Raw genomic sequence first — 20,957 nt, 5'->3', positions numbered from 1 at the left:
CAAGGCTGCCCAGCACCCAGCCCTGAGCCACCTTTGTCTGTCCCAGGTTTTCCCATGTGGATTTCAGCTTCCAGTTTCTATGCCATTTGTTGTTGTTGTTGGTGGTGGTTTTGGGTTTTTTGTGTGTGTGGTTTTTGGTTTTTTTTTGGTTTTTGTGGTTTTTGGTTTTTTTGGGTTTTTTGGTTTTTAGTTTTTTGTGTTTTAAGGGGTTTTTTGGGTTTTTTTGGTTTTTTTTTTTTGTTCTTTGGTTTTTTTTTGTTTGTTTGTTTTTGTGTTTTGGTTTTTTTGTTTTTTGGGTTTTTTTGTTTTTTTGTTTTTTGAGTTTTTTGGGTTTTTTGGTTTTCGGTTTTTTGGTTTTTGGGTTTTGCTTTTTTGGGTTTTTTTTTTTTTGTGGGGTTTTTTTGGGTTTTTTTTTTGGGTTTTTTGTTTTTTTTAGTTTTTGGGTTTTTGGTTTTTTGGTTTTTTGGTTTTTTGGTTTTTGGGTTTTTGGGTTTTTGGGTTTTTGGGTTTTTTGGTTTTTTGGTTTTTTGGTTTTTTGGTTTTTTGGTTTTTTGGTTTTTTGGTTTTTTTGGTTTTTGGTTTTTGGGTTTTTTGGTTTTTGGGTTTTTTGGTTTTTGGGTTTTTTGGTTTTTGGGTTTTTGGGTTTTTGGGTTTTTTGGGGTTTTTTTGGTTTTTTGGGGGTTTCTTGGGTTGGCTTTTTTTTGTTTTTTTGTTTTGTTTTTTGTGGTTTTTTTGTTTTTAATTTTTTATTGGGTTTTGTTGTGGTTTGGTTTTTTTTTTGTTTTTTTGTTTGTTTGTTTGTTTGTTTTTTGGTGGGGTTTTTTTTGTCCTGGCTCTCTTCTTATGCTTTTAAATTTTTTGTTTTCTTTTCTTCCTGTTGTTTTTCTTCCTTCTGATTTGGACTCTTTCTCCTCCCATACCTGGTGGCTGCTGGGCTCAGTGGCCCTTTGGATGCTGCCATCTCTCCCACTGCAGGTGGCCATGTGTGGGTTGGACTTGATTGTGTTCCCTGAAGCTTTGCAGTCAGGCTGCAGAATTGTTTTTAAAGGCTCTGTCTTGTCATCTGCCCCCCTGCTTCTATGTTCAAAGGCTGATCTAGAGTTTTCCTACCAGTCAGACAGGTTTCTTTATTTTGTAGCCTTTCAGAAATGCACCTAGCCCCTAAATATAATGACCTTAAATCAGAAAAATGGCTTTATTTGATTTATAGAAGAAACTCTCATGTGCACATGTCAGCTGGGACTTAAGCAAGTGCTTAACTATAAGCATGTGCCCAAGGGCTCTTGAGAATGAGGCCCCAGGACTGGGCTGCAGCCTTTTCTCTGCCTTCTGCAGGAAGCTGGGCTTTTTATCACACCCAATAATTTCAATAAAACCATTCAGATAAGCAGCAAAATATTTGGCTGAAGGCAAGCAACCAGACAGAAATGGATCTTGTGTTTTATAAATGCTGTATGGCTTCTGAAGAGTTCCCAAACCTTACAGCTTGTCTGTTTGGTTTCCCCCTCTCCCCCCCATAAATTATCTTTTCCAATAAAGATATAACTGCTGCCTATAAACCTGTCTGGATGTCAGTCCCCAAGCAAGCAGCACTTCCACACAAGATGCAGATAAAGAAGGGTGTGTGTGAGATTAAATTTTCCTTGGAACCTCCCTTGTCTGAGCATCCCAAGCATCACTTTGCCACGGCAGGACTGGCAAAACCAAACTCCAGTTTTATTCCCCATGGGGTTTGGACAGAGATTTCACCTTCTGCTCCCTGTCCTGAAACGTGGGAATAACAACCACAGCTGTGCACAAATGCTCGTCCCTCCTCTTCTCCCTTTTCTGCTGGTTTGGGTGATCTTGGGATGCTGCTGGGTTGCAGAATTAAGGAGAAATTTGCACGTGTGGTAGTACCAGGAAAATCTGATGCTTCCTGGTCCCCAGCTGCAGCTCTGGGGTGAGGCTGGGTGGAAGCAATGCAGACCAGGGATCTGTGGGAGGAAAAGGATACTCAGAGGGTTTCCTAAAATGTAGATTTCATAAAACTTTCAGAGTGCGAATCCTACAAAATAATAGAAGGGCCTGAGTGATGTAATTCAGATAGATGAGACTGCTCTGGTGAGCCAAGGAAGGAAAAAAAGAAAAAAAAAAAAAAATCAGGGTTGGAGCCAAACTTTTCTCATTTATCTGAGATATGCTTCATAAATTTCTGTTCTGTGCAGGAAGCTTCATGCCTGGTAATCAGAACAAAGAGCTGTGAGGTTCTGTCTAGACCCTCCTGGCTGGATAAGATCTTGGATCCCTCCACAGGGGTGACCCCAGCTGTGTGCAGGGTTTGGAGCATCCCTCCCAAGGGCTGGTGCTCCCAGACCCCATCCCTTGGGCTGTGCTGAGGCTGGGGTGAGAGCCCTTTCTCTCCAGGAACTCCCCTATAGCAAGCAGCTTTTCTTGATATATTTTTTATCTCAGTCTTTTTGTCGGTGTTTTTGGATAAGTGTCATATTTTTACAATAATTAACTCGTCTTCCTCTCACTTCTGCATGGTCATTAGCAGTATGCTGATGGTGTTCAACTAAGAGACTAAATTGGGCTCATTCTGCCCAAAACATAGCTCCTGATCCTCTGAGAGGAAGGGCAGGTGAAGCTGGGGGGATGGCAGGTTGGTGTGGGCAGCTCTGACCCCCCAGCTCTCCTCTCACTCCCACCAAAAGGTTCAGCCCTGAGCTGGGGTTGAGCAGCTCCAACACTGCCCCATCACCTTCCCTCTGTGTAGTGAGAACCACAAGTCCCCAGGTGTCGCCGATAATGAACTGGGAGCTTAGGCCCAGCTGTGCCTGATAATTAGGGCCTGCCCCAGCCGGAAATGGGTGGGGCTGAAGGGCAAAATAAAAGGCATCTCCCAGAAGCAGAGAGAAGAGAGGAAGATGCCTGAGGAGAGGTATGGCAAGAGAGCTCCTGAGAAGAGCCGAGTCCCCGAAGAGAAAGGTTCGCTGCAACATCTGGAGGAGAATGCAGGCAACAAGAGCAGCCGTGAATGCTGAGGTAATATAAGAAGCTCTACACGACCACGTTGGTGCGGGAAGCTCTACAAAGCCTGGCTTAAATGCGGAAGGCGATATAAAGAGCTTCGAAATACGCAACCACATCAGATGGAGCCACCACGTTGGTGCGGGACGCTCTATAAAGAGCTCCAAATACGCAACCATGAGTGAAGCTCCACAAGGCCAGGCTTAAATGCTGTAGGCGGTGTGAAGAGCTCGGAGTAGAAGCCCAGCACGGCAAGACAACAGCCCGGAATGGCGAGCCAGGCAGGAGAGAAGAGTGAGGCTCAAAGGGCGCAGCAAGTTGGCGCATGGAATTCAATCCCAAGGAATGCTGAAGCTGAAGCGGAGCTCTGAGTGCGCATCAAGTCAGTGTGGTCCTGAAACGGAGCCTCCCAGGGACACGCGACGCGGTCCTGAAACGGGGCCCTAGGGACACGCGATAAGACTGGTGCGCTGAATGCTCAGAGAAGCCTCTGCATGGCCAGGCATCCCGAGGTGGTGAGTACCAGCGAAAACTCAGCTGGTGTTTTAAGACCTCATCTCCTGCTAACAGAGGCTAAAGAGCCCGAATTTTCCCTCCTCAAAAAATAGGCGAAAAAATGTTGAAAAATAATGAAATGTTAAATTATTGAAAGTGAAATGTTAAAAATAATGAAAAATGTTAAATTATTGAAAATGAAATGTTAAAAATAATGAAATGTTTATTAATTGTAAATTATTGAAAAAATGAAGTCTATTTTTCAACAAACAACAAAAAGGGGGGAAATGTAGTGAGAACCACAAGTCACCAGGTGTCGCCGATAATGATCTGGGAGCTTAGGCCCAGCTGTGCCCAATAATTAGGGCCTGCCCCAGCCAGAAATGGGCGGGGCTGAAGGGCAAAATAAAAGGCATGCTCCCAGAAGCAGAGAGAAGAGAGGAAGATGCCTGAGGAGAGGGATGGCAAGAGAGCTCCGGAGAAGAGCCGAGTCCCCGAAGAGAGAGATTCGCCGCAACACCTCTGCCCCTCTGAGCACCCAGACAACAGGAGGAGGGGGAAAGCTGGGTAACTCTGACCTTGCTCCATCCCAGAGGAGGACGGGCACCTTTCTAGAGCACCTGCAAAGCTTTGGGTCTCATCCTCATAGCATCCCAGAGCCCCCGAGGGTTCAGGGTGATGGGAGCTGCAGAGTGGGGCAAACCCCACCCGTGGGTTGGTTGTCCCACAGCCACCCCCTGTGTTCTCTTGAAGTTTTATTCTCCAGGCCATTGCCAGCCCATGACACTTGTTTTTTAGGGCTGAGAGTTGACAGGAACAGGACCATGAGTAGGTTTAGTGGGAGGAAAACCACTCAGGGAATGTTGCATGCAAGAAACTCTGACATTGGGTATGAATTAAAGTCATCTGGCTCTGCAGGGGTACAGCATTATTTCAGGGAGGACTTATATTCTCTTCCAGACTCTTTTTTTTCCCCCCATTTTTGGGATATAATAAAATACCAAGGGTTAATCCTGGTGGAGGATTAATCTTCTGTGGAGGATGGACCTGGAGCTCTGGGAAGCCCCAGACTGGGTGGTCACATCTCTGCCATGGCTCCAGCTTGCAAAGTTGGGACCTCTAAAAGGATGTTAGGGAAAATCTGGGATTTTGCCTGCTCTTAGGGAGCCGGTGTCTGGCAACCTCAAGGGTTTTCCACCCCAGTCACTCCCTCCAGGACACTGTCCCCTCTCCTCTTGCCACAGCTGTGAGTCTGATCCAGCATAGCTGTGTCTGGAAGAGGGCTGAGCAGAAAAGGGACTGGGGAGTGGAATGATCAAGGCTTATTTTTTCTTTTACCTTAATTATGGAAAAACAGCTCTGATAATTCTCATATCTTCTAAATCCCTGCAGCTTGCTTACCTTCCAAATGATGATGTTGAAAAGCCACCCACCTCTTGCATTCCTTCCCCTCCTAACTCCTGTAGTGGGATAAAAAGTCCAAACTCCAGTGTGGCTGCTAATGTAACATAATAAATAGTGATGCCAATGCCTCTCCATCTTTTTAAAATTTAAGTCTTGCATCCCAACTCCTTATCCTTTCATCCTGGCATCTCTACCACTTTGATGCTTCCCTGCCCACAACCCCAGCTCCCCTAGAATTTTGGGTAGCTTTCCACAATGTTTTAATATTTCATTCTCTTCCTGGTTTATTGCCTTTTGAAATATGCTGCCAGGTCCCTCAGATGACAAGACTGTTCCCCACTAATGTGAATTCCTTCTCCCTGTCCCTAGGTAAGGATGTGGACAATAAACTGGAGTCCTCCCCCCAGCCAAAGGACCAGTCTGAAGATTATGAGATAACAGTTCCCTTGCTTGTGGATGGAGACCAGTGGAGACCAGTAAATGGCATTTCTTCACAGGTTAGTCTTTGTTTTGTCTCTTATTTTACTGGAGATGCAGAACACTTGGGAAGCTTTGGGAAGGTAAATGCACTTTTTTCCATCATACCTGCTATAAGCACATGTTGTACATTTTTGTAGAGAGTCTGCTGTCTGAAATGACTTAGCTAATTGATGAAAATGGGTAAGGTCTGTGGTTGAAATTAATTTTATTGTAAAGTGGCATTTTTATTTCTTGTGGCAGAAAGAGGAGCTAAAATTGAAAAATTTTTTTTAAGAGGTTACCATTTATTGCATGAGATTGTGTCATACAACAGCAAAACAGCCCCAAAACCAAGGGAGGGACAAGACTCCTTGGTGTCCTGCTTGATGTATAAAGTTGGATTGTTCTTTTTTTATTATCACCAAAGATGTCAAGGGAATCTTATGCAGCTTTTCTATCCCAAGTCCAGTTTTGTGCCAGGTTACTTTCTATATATACAGATATATATATTTTTCAAAGATCAGAACGAGGAGAATCAAGTTAAATTTTTTAACACGTTTACAAAAAAGAAAAAAAACCTTACACAGAAACAAGGCCAAAACCACCCCATTGCAATCAGTTTTCTTTACTCCCTTGTGAAAGTCTCTCATGCAGAAATCCTGCTTGATTCCTGCCACCATCTGTGGGACACAGCTTTGAATCATGCTGCTGAGGGACAGAAGTTGGTGTGAAAAGAGATTGCAAAACAAGGGATCAGACTTGTGAAAAATTTTCCTTGGATTAAAATACTGCTTCCATTTTTTTTTTTTTTTTTTTTTTTTTCCCCCTTCCTAAATGGGCCAGTTCTAGTTCTGAATATCTGCAGTGATGAAAGGGGTATCACTGGGGGTGGATAACAGCTTATCTCAGAGAGATAACACAGATGGCTTGGTCCTAGATGTATGTGCAACCCTATTTTTAGAATTATTTAATTAGAAACAGGCATTCTCCACATAGAGTTCTTTTAGCTACTCACTGTAGCTTTCTGAAAGAATTACAAGAGAGTATCTTCATGTGAGTAATGATAATGTGATTTATGTCATTAATTTGTTTCTCAGAATTGCTTTCAGTTTAAGATGAACATTAGAAAAGATTTGTGGTTTGGTAGAAAGATCCACGTGCTGGATCAGCACTTTTTTTTTCTTTGAATGCTGCTTTTCCGTGGAAACTGTTATAAATTAAAGACACAAAAGTGCAGATCAGGCTGTGGGAAGAACCAAGAGCATTAAAATGGGAGAGGAGAAGGGTAATGTATAACTTGTCACATAAATATTGATCAAAAGCTAAATACTTGATGGTTAAAGAGGGCCTATTGTTCTTCAGCTCATTGCAGAGTGTTCTGCTGTTTTGTTTTAGTTTTACATGGAATAAAAAAAAAAAAAACCAAAACCAGACTGAAGCACTGTGTGCTTGTAACCAGGGGAAAGGTATGGCAAGAGAATATATAACAGAATAAATAAAGTAGTGGTTATAAAAATGCCAAAGTATTAAAGTTATTTGTGTATAGATAATTGCCTGGCAGTGATCTCCCCATCCTCCCATCCTTTGATCATAAATCCTTCTGCTTAACAATTAGTCCCTGGGACACCAGGGGACTCATTTAGTGCAGCTTACTCTTTCTTTCCCATCTTGATGATAAAACTGCCCTTTTATGTACCCCAGGAGTAGCTGGAATATCTGTTGGAGTAGCTCATTCAGAAGCAGTCAGGAATTAGTTTTAAGCAAATGCCTTTCTTATTGAATTTTAAGCAAAATGCCTTTCTCATCACATACAGACCTCCTCATCAGCAGCAAGAAAAATTACATTTCCTGAGAAAAAAAAAAAAAATTAAGAAGTTACTTATCTATAACCTGATTTTACTCCAGTAGAGTTAGGGGGTGTACTTTTTTTCAAGGATATCTATTGATTTAGGTACTTCAAATTAATGGTAAGAAAAATCCAGTTTGAAAATCAGATGTGTAACCAAATGATATTTAAAGAATTTGGGTTTCTCTAATTACACACAAAGTGTTTTGTTTCTGGAGAGAACCTATCATTCCCCAGGCAGAGCAATTTTCTCCTCACCCTCTTCCCCACCCCAAAATAAAGCTGTAAGGACCAAGACCAGGATCTCATTGTGACAACTTTCTTCCAGAAATCATTCTTTAAAAAAAAATAAAAAAAGATAGATGTGCTCATGCAAACACTTTATCTAGTAAAGCACATTTTAAAAATCAAATATATAAACTGAAGAGGAGTTGCTATGGAAATGCATGTATGTTTTTGGAACTGCAGGCTGATGTTCATCTTTCTAGCAGTTGTAACATTTTTTCCTGGCAATTTTTTTTTTTAATTCAGCAAATTTAGACCTTTCTCAGCTGATGTATTTTAACAGCACCCAGTGAGATTCTTTTATTAACTGCATATAATATTCAGCTGCTAATCCTGAACAGGCTGCTAAAATTAGGGGCAACTATTTCGAGTATCCAGTTGCTGCCAGTCAGGACTACTCAGGAGTAAATGTGGGTGTGAGGCAGCAAAACCAGGGCCCTGAAAAAGGTTGCTCTGTGCTTCCCATGTTTCCCAGAGCTGCCCATGTTCAGTGCTGATGGGATTTCTGTCTTTGCTGAAACTCTGTGTGCATTACAGAAAGTGCTGAGAGGTCAGGAAAGATTCTTGCTCCAGTTCTCCTTCCACTTCTCTTTTGCATTTGGGCACCCTGTAGCATCTGTGTTGAGGTTTTTTTCCCCTGCCCGGTGCTTTGTTTAAACCCAAGCAGGTTGGGTTCTAATTTTCTTTAATTTTTCTAAGGTTTGAATGAAGTGGTTTTATTTCTTGCATTATTCAAGTGCAGGAAAAACTCTCTTTCCCCTTCATGTTTCCAGCTGAGTATTTTACTTCCAGCTTGGCTGGAGACTTGCAGATCAAGCCAAGTTTGACGAGAGTTGGGTGAGTGATGTTTTAGCACACAGAACACTTTCAGGAAGTTTTTTAGAAGACCATCTGTTTGGCTTCAGCTTCCATCCTCACACCCTGTTAGGGACACACAGGGGTTAACGTGTGCCAGATCCCCCCAGCCCAGGAGCTGTAGGGCAGGTAATATTGGTTGTGTTTGACCCAAACCTGAAGCTCTCACTTTCCCTTAGTGAGAGGAGCTCAGGAAGCACTTCACAGGGGCATTCAAGTTTTCTTGGCTCCATTTCCATCCTCAGAAGGTCACAAAGGTGGGGAAATGTTGCCTGGCAGGGACCCTCCAGGGCAGCTGTGCAGTAGCTGCAGTGCTGGGGAGGTCCCAGGGCTGACATTGATTCCTCTGGAGTGACATCCTCAGTAATGAAGTTGGATTCCTACCCAGGGTTTAGTCCAAATTTTAAAATGCATTAAGTTTCTGGGAAAACTCCAAGCACTTTGTGCATCTGTGATGTGATCAATTATGGAAATGAACACAGAGACCTCGGGATGAGGAAGCCATCCCTCAGATGGGGGGTTTTCTCTGTGCAGGATCTGTAATGCCACTGCTGGCATCTGCAAGGGCTCAAATAGAATCAGGAGGTCAGTCAAATGCATTGAAAGATCCAACACCTCTCCTGTAAAGCCAGGCTCAGAGAGCTGGGGGTGTTCAGGCTGGAGAAGAGAAGGATGCAATGGGGAGACCTTAGAGCACCTTCCAGTGCCTGAAGGGGCTCCAGGAAAGCTGGGAAGGGACTTTGGATAAGAGTGTGGAGTGATGGGACAAAGGGAAATGTTTGGGTTTTTTTCTTTTTCTTTCTCTTTCTTTTTTTTTTTTTTTTTTTTTTTTTTTTCTGGGTGATGCTTTGCATTTTTGGATCCTTATGCACGTACTTTGTAATTCTGACCTCTGGATCCCAGTGCAACATTAATCTGCTCCACACAGAGGTGTGTGCATCAGGCAGGCTGTGCCTGCCATTCACAAACCCAAACTTGGATATTGCTGAACCTGAGGAAGGTTTTGAGGAACCTGTAGCCAGGCAGCATGGAGCTGAGGGTGGTTTCTGAAGGGCAACACGAGAAGCTGCAAAGCCCTGAAATGATGCTGTAAAAGTTGCTTTGACCCAGTCCTGGGTCACTTTCAGATGATGCAAAGAATGTGGGTTTTAACACTAATTTGGGCAATGTATAGAATGACACTGAGCAAGTTTTGCTGTGTGAATTCATAAAAATAATTAGCTATGAGAAAGTAGATTGGAAAAGCAACTTCTCCCCCAGTTTGCACAGTCAGGCTTCTCAGCTGGTGGTGGGTGCTGGGTGGATTTCCACACACCTGGAGATCCAGATCTGTTGGTGTTTGGGCTAAGGACAAATTTGGGAAAAGAAAGATGCCCATGGTGGGTAGAAAGGAGGTGGAGACCTGGAGAGGGTTCCCTGATGAAGAGTGGCTGTGATTCCAACACCCACCACTTTTAAATCCAAATAAATAAAAAATTCCTTTCTCCTTGGGGGAATGGATGGATTCAGAGAAGCTTCACCAAGCTGAAGCTTTCAAGGCCAGATTCTGAGCCAGTGTGAAGCAGTTTCCCTCTTTTGGCCAGGCTGGTATAAATCAGGTTTGCCAAGCAGAATCTTAAAGAAGTGTTTTCAAAAAAGAAAAAAGGAGAAAAAGAAAGATTAGAAGACAAGAGTTCCTTTTCCTGTAGCAACACTTTGAATACAAACTCTAGCAATGAAAGGCAAAGAAAAAGATGAAGGCCAGCTATAAATACAGACTTAGATCATATTTCTTCTGGTTTTTAAGTGTACACTTGTCACAGCTGAAAAGATTCCATACGTAAGGTTCTTCTGCAGCATATTACCATTTTTTCCTACCTACCATGCATTGTGTCTCATTGAGCTTGCAAAGAAGTGGCTTTTGCATTTCTGCCTGCCTCCTGCCTGAATTAGTGTGTTATGGATTGTGCTCATGGAGAAACACCAGGATCTGGTTTATCCTGGTGTCCTTCTGGATGCTGATTACTTGAATCTCACTCTGAAGTTCTCCACTATCTGTAAAAGCATCATGTGCTCTGACAGTTTTTAAGTTATCTTTAGAGTTCTCTGGATTTATCAAATGTATTGGATATAACACTAATTTTTTCCCCCCACCTTTTTGCTTTATTTTTCATGCTTCACTGCACGGCCCTAGGGATTTTCGAAATAGGGATTTTTGCCATTGAAACAAACAAAAAAATCATTTTAAGCAACAAGAAATAACCTCGAATTTGTTTCCAAAGTCACAGCAATAATGCTGGAGGGTCAAGAACATATTGGAAGCTGCCAAGCAGGGATGAGCCTCACCTGTTTGCTCCCATCACTGTGCTCTTGCATTGCTCTTACAAACTGGTAGCACAGTCTAGCATAGTCCAGAATATCAACCTGAGCTCTGGTGTGCCAAAAAACCCTATTATTATTATTATTAGTTATTTATTATTATTATCATCATCATCACCATCATCCTGTTTTAGTGAGGGTTGGACAAGATGATCTCCAGAGGTCCCTCTCAACCCTGATAATTCTGTGATATTATTATTATTCCTATGATTATAATTACTACTGGTAGTAGTGCACCTCTTAGTGTTCTGGTGTGCCTCTGCTCTCAGGTTTGCTCCATGGAGCCCAGCTGAGAGTCCTGCTCTGTCAGATGATTAATTCAGCACTCAGGATTTTCAAGAGCAAACCCATTCAAGTTCAGTTCCTCACTGGCACAGCCTTCGTGCAAGTGATAATTGCTCAGATTCCCTTCAACAGAGCCTCCTGCTGTTCTTTTTCATTTGAAATAATTACCAAAGTTTAGACTTCCAGACAATTGCATTAAGGGGAATCACAGAGTGCTGCTTCAACAAGGCTTTGAAGACCAAGAGGACAGCTTTCATATAGCTCTTTTACAGAGTTGTTTTACATATCTGAACAGGCAGAGAAGCATAAACAGAATTTATAGTCCTCTCCATATTTTTAGGAGTCGTGAGGCTGGAACACAAGAGGCAGAGCTGTGGCACCAGCTGGGAATGCAGCTTGGCACCACACTCATCCTCCAGGAGGTTCTCTGGGAGACCTTTCCCTGAAGCCTTCAGCTGGTAACCTGGCTGCCATCAAACCAACAGCCTAGTAAACAAGCTGGGTTTTGGTTTTATTCTTATTTTTTTATTTATTTTTTTATTTTTCTTATTTTTTTATTCTTTTTTTTTTTTTTTTTTTTTTTTTTTTTTATTATTATTATACCTGCACCCCTTGCCTTATAGGGCCTCTAAAGGCTAATTAATTTCAGTACACCCTATTATTTGATCACTCTTCTGCATTCCTGTAATTTGGAAATAGCTTCATTTTTTGCACGGAAGCTCTTAGGAAAGGCAGTGGGTCAAAATAGCTTCATTTTTTGCATGGAAGCTCTTAGGAAAGGCAGTGGGTCAAAATAGCTTCATTTTTTGCATGGAAGCTCTTAGGAAAGGCAGTGGGTCACTTCTTGGGTTTCTGTGACTCTGCTGGCAGGGCTGGGTTGCTTCTCTGGGGGTGGCAAAAGCAGCTTAAAGCCCCCCCCCTCACCTTACCTTCTGCAAGAGGAGGTCCTGAGAGAGGAGAACACCTTCCTTTCTTCTCAGCCAGCCCCCTACCTGTGTTTAACCTGTTCATCAAGCTGATAATCTCATTTATTTGTATTTTTTTTCTTTAGAAACGTGGGTAGCTGCATCCTCATTCTGGGGGCTTGCTGGATACCAGCAGCTGCAGGCTTGGGAAACTCCTGGAGCTGGGGACCACCAGTAAAAACTTGGTGCTGGTGACTGAGCAGGGGAAATTCTTCTCTCTGTCTGCACTGAATCAGTGCCCTGGATCCAACTAGATACTGTAGGATTCATTTCCTGCTTGGGCATACAGGGAAGTGTTAAGCAGCTTGGGATTCATCCCAGGAAAGGGCCCAATTTCATTTGCAGCTTAAGTGATGCAGTGTGTCAAGTTTGCTGAGCTTTGTGCCATAGTTCATGGCCCATGCAAATAGCAGATTGCCATCAGAGGGATTGCTGGTGGAATAAACACCAAATACAGAGTTTTACAGCAGCCAGACCCCTCCTCCCCCCTCCCCTCAATAGGGTGAAAGTCCCTTTCTTGGGATGCTGAGTTGTAGGGAGGAATCTTGTCAGACTTGGCCAGCAAGGATCCCCAGTGATAAAATAGTCTTGGGCCAGCTCTGTCTCCTTCTACCACCACTCACACTCCCTCTGCCAGCACTTTTGCACCACGGGAGGTTTTTGCCAGGAGGTTTTTGCCAGGAGGTTTTTGCAAGGAGGGTTTTGCAAGGAGGGTTTTGTTGGGTTTGCTGCCTGTGGCCCAGCAGCTATGAGGTAGTGTCTCAGATGGGAGTGGGAGGAATCCTTTCCTCCTTTCCTCTGGAAGGTGATGGGGATGAAGCCCTGTTCTAGAACATGAGTTGTCAGGCTGGTGGTTAAAAAAAAACCACACAACAAACCAACCCCAAACCCACCAAACAAACAGAGGACACTTTTCCCACTTACACGGGATAAATAGATTGATGTTAATGGTGCAGTTAATGCTGGCAGCCCTCCAGGGTGGCATTAAAACCCCAAAATCTTGCAGTTCTGTGGCGTTGTGCTGGGTCTGTAAAGTGCTTGTACTGAGGCATTTTCATATTGAATTAATTTAGCTTATTCTTGGCTATTTCATGTCTCTCACAACAGATCTTGTGAGCGTAAGGTATGAATTTCAGTGTTGGATTAAAAGAATACTTTGCTTTCCAGCTCTGAACATGTGATCATTTTTTTTTGTGTGTGTGTGTGTTTATGGGCAGTAGGAAGATCTCTCATGTTCTTCATTCTAATTGTGATTACTTTGAGGCAATTGCTGTGATCACACCAGGGAACTGCTGGAGCAATTCTCTCCCAGCCCTCTGCCTGGGATCTGTGGAGGGTTCAGCTCCTGCAAGGAGGGGTTTTGAGGGCTTGTAGGGAATTGCAGAAGAACCTGGGGCTTTTCCAGGGACTGAAGTCCTCTTGAGCATGGAAAATAGAGCTGCTGAGATATGCAGGGATGAGGAGCCTTATCTCAGGAAGCCACAGTAAATTGAATTGTACTTGGTGTCTATTTTGGGAAGAAGAGGTAAATTTAGCTGGGTGATCTGCTGAGTCCTGTTGTTAACAAGCCTGATGCCTTTTTTCACTCATTTATAATTCTATTTCAATAATATTTACTCAAAACCCAGTTGATTTTCCCCTTCTATAGGAATGTTCCTCATTTCTCACAACTGTAATGAGGAAGTATCAAGGTTACACGCAGTTTAAAGCTTGATGAGATAAAATAATGAGGATTGATAATAATCCTTTTTTAAAGGCAGTAGTAATGTCTTGACAATAGAAGGATTTCAACGGACTGCTGTTTTTCTAGAAATCAAATAACTTCCCCAAAAAAAGTCTTTCTGAAAAGCTTGTGCAGATGGGGCAAAAATTATCTGTGTCATTTGGATAGCACTGCAGAAAGTTTGTGTTCAGTTTCTATCTGGAGGAAATCGTGCGTCCCTTTTGTGCACTGCCTGTCCTCAGGGACACAGTTCTCAAGTCTAATTGAGCTTTCTAAGCTTAATTTAACAAAACTCTGGCAATTTGCAGATGTGGTGGAGTAATGAAGCTTCATGAGGCTGGAGACAAAATGCACCGGGTGATAATTTGTGGGACACATTTCCATTTGTCCCATGCCTGTGGTGGGGATGCTGCCAGAGCCTACAGGCTTTTTCTGGGCTTGATCTCATCCCTGTCCTCCAAGGATGGGCTGGTGGTGTTTCTGGTCAGTGGAACAACAAACATGCTGGTGATACTGGTGGTGCTGGTGATACTGGTGGTGCTGAAGTGTGTAGTTGCTCACCCTGCCAGGACAGTTTGACACATGTGGTAGCTTTGATGGGGCCACTGAACCCAAGGAGGGGCCTTGTTGCTTCTCCCAGAATCATCCAGGTTGGAAGGGACCTCAGAGCTCATCAAGTCCAACCCTTGCTCCACTCCCCCCGTGGTTCCCAGCCCATGGCACTGAGTGCCACATCCAGGCTCTTTTGAAAGAGCTCCAGGGATGGAGAATCCACCCCTTCCCTGGGCAGCCCATTCCAATGGCTGAGCACCCTCTCCAGAAAGAAATTCTTTCTAATGTCCAACCTAAACCTCCCCTGGCACAACTTGAGACCTCTTGTGCCCTCTTGTCTTGCTGAGAGTTGCCTGGGAAAAGAGCCCAACCCCCCCCTGGCTCCAACCTCCTTTCAGGGAGTTGGAGAGAGTGATGAGGTCTCCCCTGAGCCTCCTCTTCTCCAGCCTCAACACCCCCAGCTCCCTCAGCCCTTCCTCACAGGAATTCTGCTGGATCCCTTCACAGCCTCCTTGCTCTTCTTGTTGCTCTCCTTGCTCCTCAGCAAAGCAGAGCACAGGGAGCTGCATTTAGAGCTCCAGCTCTGACTCTGTCCTTGCCTGTTCATCCTCTGCCCCAAGTCCCTGGATGCTAATAAGTTGTTTCCTCTCAAGTTTGAATCACTCTCAGGAAATTAAGTGCTCTCAAGTCCTACCCTCATTCCTTTGCCCTTACTCTATCTCCTGCTTTAGGATGAACTTTATTTTGCTTCTACTGAATGAACTTTTTCCCCTTTCTTCCTCTGGCCATCTCCACCCACCAGGAGCTACTGGGCTGTTTTTTGGAAGGGTTCATCTCCTTGTTTCCTCCTCTCTCCACAGATCACATCCTTTGAGGAGCACTTCATCAATCCTGCAGGAAAACATCTTTTGGGGTTGACCTTCCCAGATTGTCATCCCTGTCTGGCATGACTTGCCTCCTTCTTAGGTGGCAGCATTTTATTCTTGTGTCTAGTTGTAATAACTGTAGTATTCAGGAGAATGGAATTTGTTGCCTGAGGATCACAGGAGCAAAAGTTTTCCATCAAAGCTGCTGCCTGGCCATGGGAGGGTCAGCTTTTTGTGGAGATGCCCAATTTTTGCCCACTGGTGGATGCTATTTTTGTAGGGGAGTGTGGGAGACAGGAGGCTCCTCCAGGCAGCAACCTTGGATGAAATCCTACACAGGTGTCTCTCTCAGATGACATTATTTGCTTTAGTTTCCCCCATTCCACCATCTTGACATGTTTTCACATTAAGTACATCTTGTCCTGAAAAAAACCTGCTGCTGCTTCAGCTCCTGGCCAGGGAGGAGAAGGAGGACACAAGAGCTCCTTGATGTGTTCATCTGGACAGCCCCAGCATCCCTGCCCCACAAAGGAGTTTCCTTGGCAGCTCCTGCCTCTGCCTTTTTTTCAAAGGAAAGGGGAGTTTCTGGGAATGAATCTGGTGCTGGAAACTCCAGTGAGAGGAACTGGGTAATTTTGTCCTCAAAGCAACTTCTATAGCATATTCCTGCCATCACACTGCACATTCCCTCCTGCTGCCCTGCTGGGGCCAGGGTCTCCTTTCAGGAGCAGAAGGAAAAGTGGGATCCCCCAGCTGAGTATCTCCTACAGAAATCCCTTTCTCTTGGTTTCAACAGACAGAAACATTGTCTAAACCAGACTTTTTTTGGCATTTACTGGCATTACTAAGAAAGAGTTGGCAAGGAAAGCTGGCAGAAGGAGATGAGTTGGATAAGCTTTAAAGATTCCCCCCCTCCCCCTATAAAATGAATACCCAGAAGCTGTGTAAATGTGATTTTTTTGGTTTTTCAGTTTAAAAAGTGGATAGAAAGACAAACACATACACATTTTTGACTGAAATAGCACTTCGGCTGGCTGTGCCCTCCAAATTCTTTGCCCTCAATTAAGAAGATGAGGGATAAAAAAGAAAAGACAAAACAAAACAACACTTCAGGAAATCCCTAGAATGTTTATTCGGGAACAGACCAGCCTGTTACAGTCATTAGCTTGCAAAGGTATTTCTGTTATAGTCAGAGGGCAAAGGGAATTTTAACCTTTTATTGCCAAGGGTTGTCATGTTTGGTAGTAAAGTAGCTCCTGAGGTACACAGAGGTGTGAAAATTACTGTCAAAAAAGTGAGTGGCATCTTAAAAACCAAACCCAACCACAAAAGTACACCCTGCAGAGAGAAATTAAAACCAATTTAAATGCCCATAATTAACCATAAACTACTGGGCTTCAGACTTCCCTGAGTTTCTCTTTATTTCTTTAGCATTTCTGCTTGTAAAAGGCATCATACAACAAAAAGTATTTCAGAATCTTGACTTCCTTTTTTTTTTTTTTTCTTTTTTTTTCATTGCAAATTTAGTGCAAAATTCCTTCCCTCCATGACAAGTTGATTATAAAGGGGAAAAGGGATAGGGCTGGCCTGGTTTAAACTGTGAAAAACCTCCAGAGCAGTTGGTTCCCAGGATCCCCTGAGGAGGAAGAGAGGAAAGGAAAGGAAAGCACTGAGCATCCAGAGCCTGGGAATACTTGGAGGCACAGAGAGCAAATTTTAGATGTGGAGAGAAACAGTTGGGATTTTTGTGTGTGTGTTTCTGATTCTGTTTTTATTTTGTTTTGCTGTTGTTTGGTTGTTTTTTTTTTAAAGATGGAGACCTAAATTATTTGCTTTGTAGAGTCAAATATCTCCCCTTTTTGTTGTTTGGCTTTCCCTTTTCCATCTGTAAAATGGGAATAAAGTTTCATCCAAGGCGTGGGACAGCATGAGTTTGGTACTGGCCTTTTCAGGTTAAAATTCAGGTTGTTATCCCTACTCTTCCTGTACAACTTCTAGGGAAAATCTAAGGATTTGCTGTTCTGGGGGGAAGAGGGATGGCTTGCATGTGTGGCTAAAGCAGGAAAGTGTTGTTAGAACAAGGGGACAAATATTTTCAGGAGTGTTTGCAATGCTGCCTGCAAAGATTTTCACTCTTACAGTCTTGGAGGCAATTCCAGAGCAGTTTGTAAGTGCTATGAAGAATATTAATTGAGATTTTTATAGTGTATGCTGAGCCATATAAATCAATCCAAGTTTAGCAGGAACACCTTTCTTTGAGGCTATGAACATTGATGTGAAAGCACTTAATTTTAAGCAGCATTTTGAGAAATCATGTTTTAGTCTTTTAGGTATTTTTCTTTCCTGTGCCCTCTCAAATATACAAATTAATCATCAAGCATCAATTTATTTTAAGAATTGAACTTATTAGCTCTAATATCTTTTATTAATGAATGGAAAAAATAAATCTCTGTGTGTAAAATTGAAATCAGCTCCAATTTCAGCCTTCACAGAATCCAGTTGTTAGCAGTTTCTCCAAACTTGTGTGTTTGAGATGGTGAGACTGACACCTGGGTTTGGGCCATTTCTTTCAAAGAGATTTCTGAGGCCTCCCCACAGCATTCCTGAATTTTCCAGTGGGTAGGTCTGCAGCAATGCAGTAGCTATATAGAAATCTATACTGGAATCTATATTTACATCATCTATTTTTATATCATCCATATGATAGATTCTTCCAAATGGCTGAATAAGGTTGGAGCAAGACTGTGTTGAAATCAACTCAAAAAAAAAAGAACAAAACTCAAGTACCAGTGAGGAAAATTCCTATAAATGTTCCTGCTTTGCTGAGACATGTTATTTAGAAGCAGAGAGCTTATCAGGGTGTCCTTGTAATGTACTTGCCAATGTCATGAACTTCATATATGTAGATAGAGCTGTTCTAATTTTAGGACTAAGTAGAGAGAAAAAAAAAGACTACTGTAAAAGCAACAAACCAAGTATTCAGTCATTGAAAGTGTGGGGATTATCTGTGCAATCATTAAATAGCTTAAAAATTACAACAGGATCAGCTGCTCCAGACATTTTGGCTGATGTATATTCAGTATACATCAATATATGCAATATATCTTATGGGTTCTTCCATTATTCTGTGTTAGAGCTCAACAAATATTTCCTATATTTCTAATAATTTGGGGCAGGTAACAAAGACAGATATAATATATATATTTTTTTTTTTTTTTTTTTGCACAGATATATAAAAAGATTCTTCATAATTATACTAAACAGTTTAAACAGAGTCCAGTCCCTTCTTGAAATCCTCAAAGGCAACATTGGTTTGTTTTTTGCCAGCAGGATCTGTCTCCTTCTCAGTGAAAGACAAATCACTGCTAAAAGACAAAGCTAAGGGATCTTACTGAAGCTGAATGTAAATTCTTACACCAGTCACTACAATTAAGCCAAATCACTGCCATTCTCTTTGCTCTTTCAGCAGCCACCCTGCCTTTTGACATTTTATATCCTCTATTTGTGTGTCCCATGCCTGTCTTTTCTTGTCCCAGCAGCAAGAGTTGGAAAAGTTCCTTAAGAGCATCAGTGAAATTTGCTTTCATGAGCTGCTCCTTTGGAGTGCTCTCTGCCACCTGACAGGCTGCTGGGAGCTAGGGAGAAATTTATTCAGCACAAAATAAACTCCTATGGCAGTTTATTGCTGTCTTTACCTATCCCCCCAAAAATCATTCCTCTGCATCTCCCTCCATGTGCCAATTTGCTGCTGCAATCCTAGGGAGCTGTACCTTGTCTGTTGATGCAATGTCACCCTCACAGCCTTGAAATAGGGGAAGAAAATCACTTGTCCCCTGTATATAGCCTGAGGTAGTTTGCCTGTGCAAGGTACTCTTATCTGGGAAGTTTGATTTGCAAGCCCAGGTTTGATTGAGTTGTTTTGGAGCAGATTTATTTTTTTTTTTTTTAATCAAATGTATCGCGAAATTCAGGTTTCTTTCAAAACAGAGCCTTGTGTAGGAGCAAATAAGTGGTGCCTGAAGGCACAGCACAGCATTAAGGCTCAGGAATCCCTGAGGTAGCATCTTTGCTCTTCCTAACTCTTCATCGAGGTGTTTATTCAGTCCCCAAATGCTATTTTTTTGTGCACCCCAATGAGGTGTCCATCTCGGTTGCTCTCCGAAATTCTTCAGCCTTCTGGTGAACAAGATTCCTCCTCCAAGCTTTGAAACCCTCCTTCCCTCATCATCCCAGGCACTCAGCACAGTGGGGAGAATCCCTGCCGAGCCCTTCTCTATTTATATGTTGATGAGCTCAGATGAAAATTTCCATAAATATTTTCTAGACTTTTAAACCTTCCAGAAACCTCCAGCTTGCTCCTGGACTTCAAAGCCCTGCTCTAAGCACAGGGTGCTGGCTGCCTCTTGGTGACACAACCCAGCAGTACCTGTATCTGGCAAACATTTGCTGGTTGGGGACACTAATGAACCTTTCCAGAAGCCTTCCTCTCTCTGTTCTGCTAATTTATATGGCTCAGGAATACAAAAAGCAGAAGTCTGGTGCAAGATGTCATGTTTTAGCAGGCAAAGCCTGACACACACGCACGTGTTGCTGAGTTTCGTTTCAATCCATGGAGCATGGTGTGGAATTAAGGCTTTTGGGTGTTGTTTTTTTAAGGCTTGTATGGGAGGAATTTTTCTTCAGTGGAAGAAAAAAAATGTTGACTGGTTGAAGAACAACAGCAGGGTGCAAACCTGATCATGAAATGATTTAGTGGGTGGACTGTGGGGGTGGAGGTGGGAGGCTGTGAGGCAGGTTTGGAATCTCCCAGGAGGCTGCAGCCCTGGAGATGGTGTTAGACACCAGATCCTCATTGAATAATCACCAAGGAAGGAGAAAGACCATTAAAATTAATGAGAGAGAGAGAGAGGTTACCTTGGGAGAACATGGGAAGGAGCACTGGGGATGGTTGGAAGACTGAAACCAAGGCTTGTGGGGAGAACCATGGAACCTGTACTCTCAACCTAGAGAGGAGGAGGCTGAGCCCAGACCTGACACATCTTCCTATATGTAAATAAGAGTCTCTGGTTTCTGTGTCACCCTGAGATGTCCTCCCTGTCCCTGGCCTTACAAAGCAGCAGGTAAGAGCTCAGGATGGAAGCTGATGAGGAAAGGATAGATTTGCATGGAGGGGGTGAGGAAGGGAAGCTTTGGAAGTCTCTCAGAGTGCACTTGATTTTCAGAAAAGCAGAGAAGCAGCTACTAATGAGAGGTACACCTGATCCTGACATGGGACAGGAGCCTCTGAGGTCCCATAAACCCCATTTTCTATGACTTGAGGTAAAGTGGAGACCATTCTTTCTCCTTGATAAAAACCTGCTTGCCTAACTTTTGCCAACTCTACGTTTCCATCAGTAAGATTTAGATTTTTCTGAGTTTTCACATACCTAAAACTTCACAGGGAACACTTCTGTTTCTTGCCTGGGCTGAAGTGTTTTTTTTGTCCCATAGCTTTTCTTTCCCTTCCACTTATCAGTTTTGCACAACCTAAAAGCAGACTCTAAATAATACACAAACAACCTAACATGAGCTATAATCCTGTCATAACTGGGCAAAGAGAGAAGGCCCTGGCAGAAGCTGAGCCTTTTGTTTCTCCTTTGAAATGTTATTATTAATTCAAGGATGGACACTGAAATATCCCGGATCAGGATGCCAAGGAGTTTGGGCTATTTATAACCTGAAGAAGTTTGGTTGAGGGAGGAAATAGTTCCAACTCTGGAAGGACTTGTTAAGTTTTGGGTTGTGCTGCAGAGTTCCCATGTGCTCATGGGCTGGTGGGTTAATTTCTTTGTGTCCTGCTTGCTCATTTGTAA

At 43.0% G+C, this 20,957-nt stretch overlaps 1 protein-coding gene across 1 annotated transcript in view; it reads left to right on the top strand.

Annotated features, from left to right (window-relative positions):
* The window catches only part of ADAM12 (ADAM metallopeptidase domain 12), a 170,460-nt gene that overhangs the window by 10,666 nt on the left and 138,837 nt on the right, over positions 1-20,957 (top strand). Inside the window, exon 2 of the mRNA XM_071749670.1 lies at positions 5,281-5,408. Within this exon, the coding sequence (XP_071605771.1) occupies positions 5,281-5,408 (128 nt within the window). The remainder of the gene's footprint in view (positions 1-5,280; positions 5,409-20,957) is intronic.

The sequence above is a fragment of the Heliangelus exortis genome, chromosome 7, assembly GCF_036169615.1.
Source record: "Heliangelus exortis chromosome 7, bHelExo1.hap1, whole genome shotgun sequence".
NCBI classification, from domain to species: Eukaryota; Metazoa; Chordata; class Aves; order Apodiformes; family Trochilidae; genus Heliangelus; species Heliangelus exortis.
Note: the sequence above shows the minus strand (reverse complement) of the source record. Positions and strands in the feature narration are given on the sequence as shown.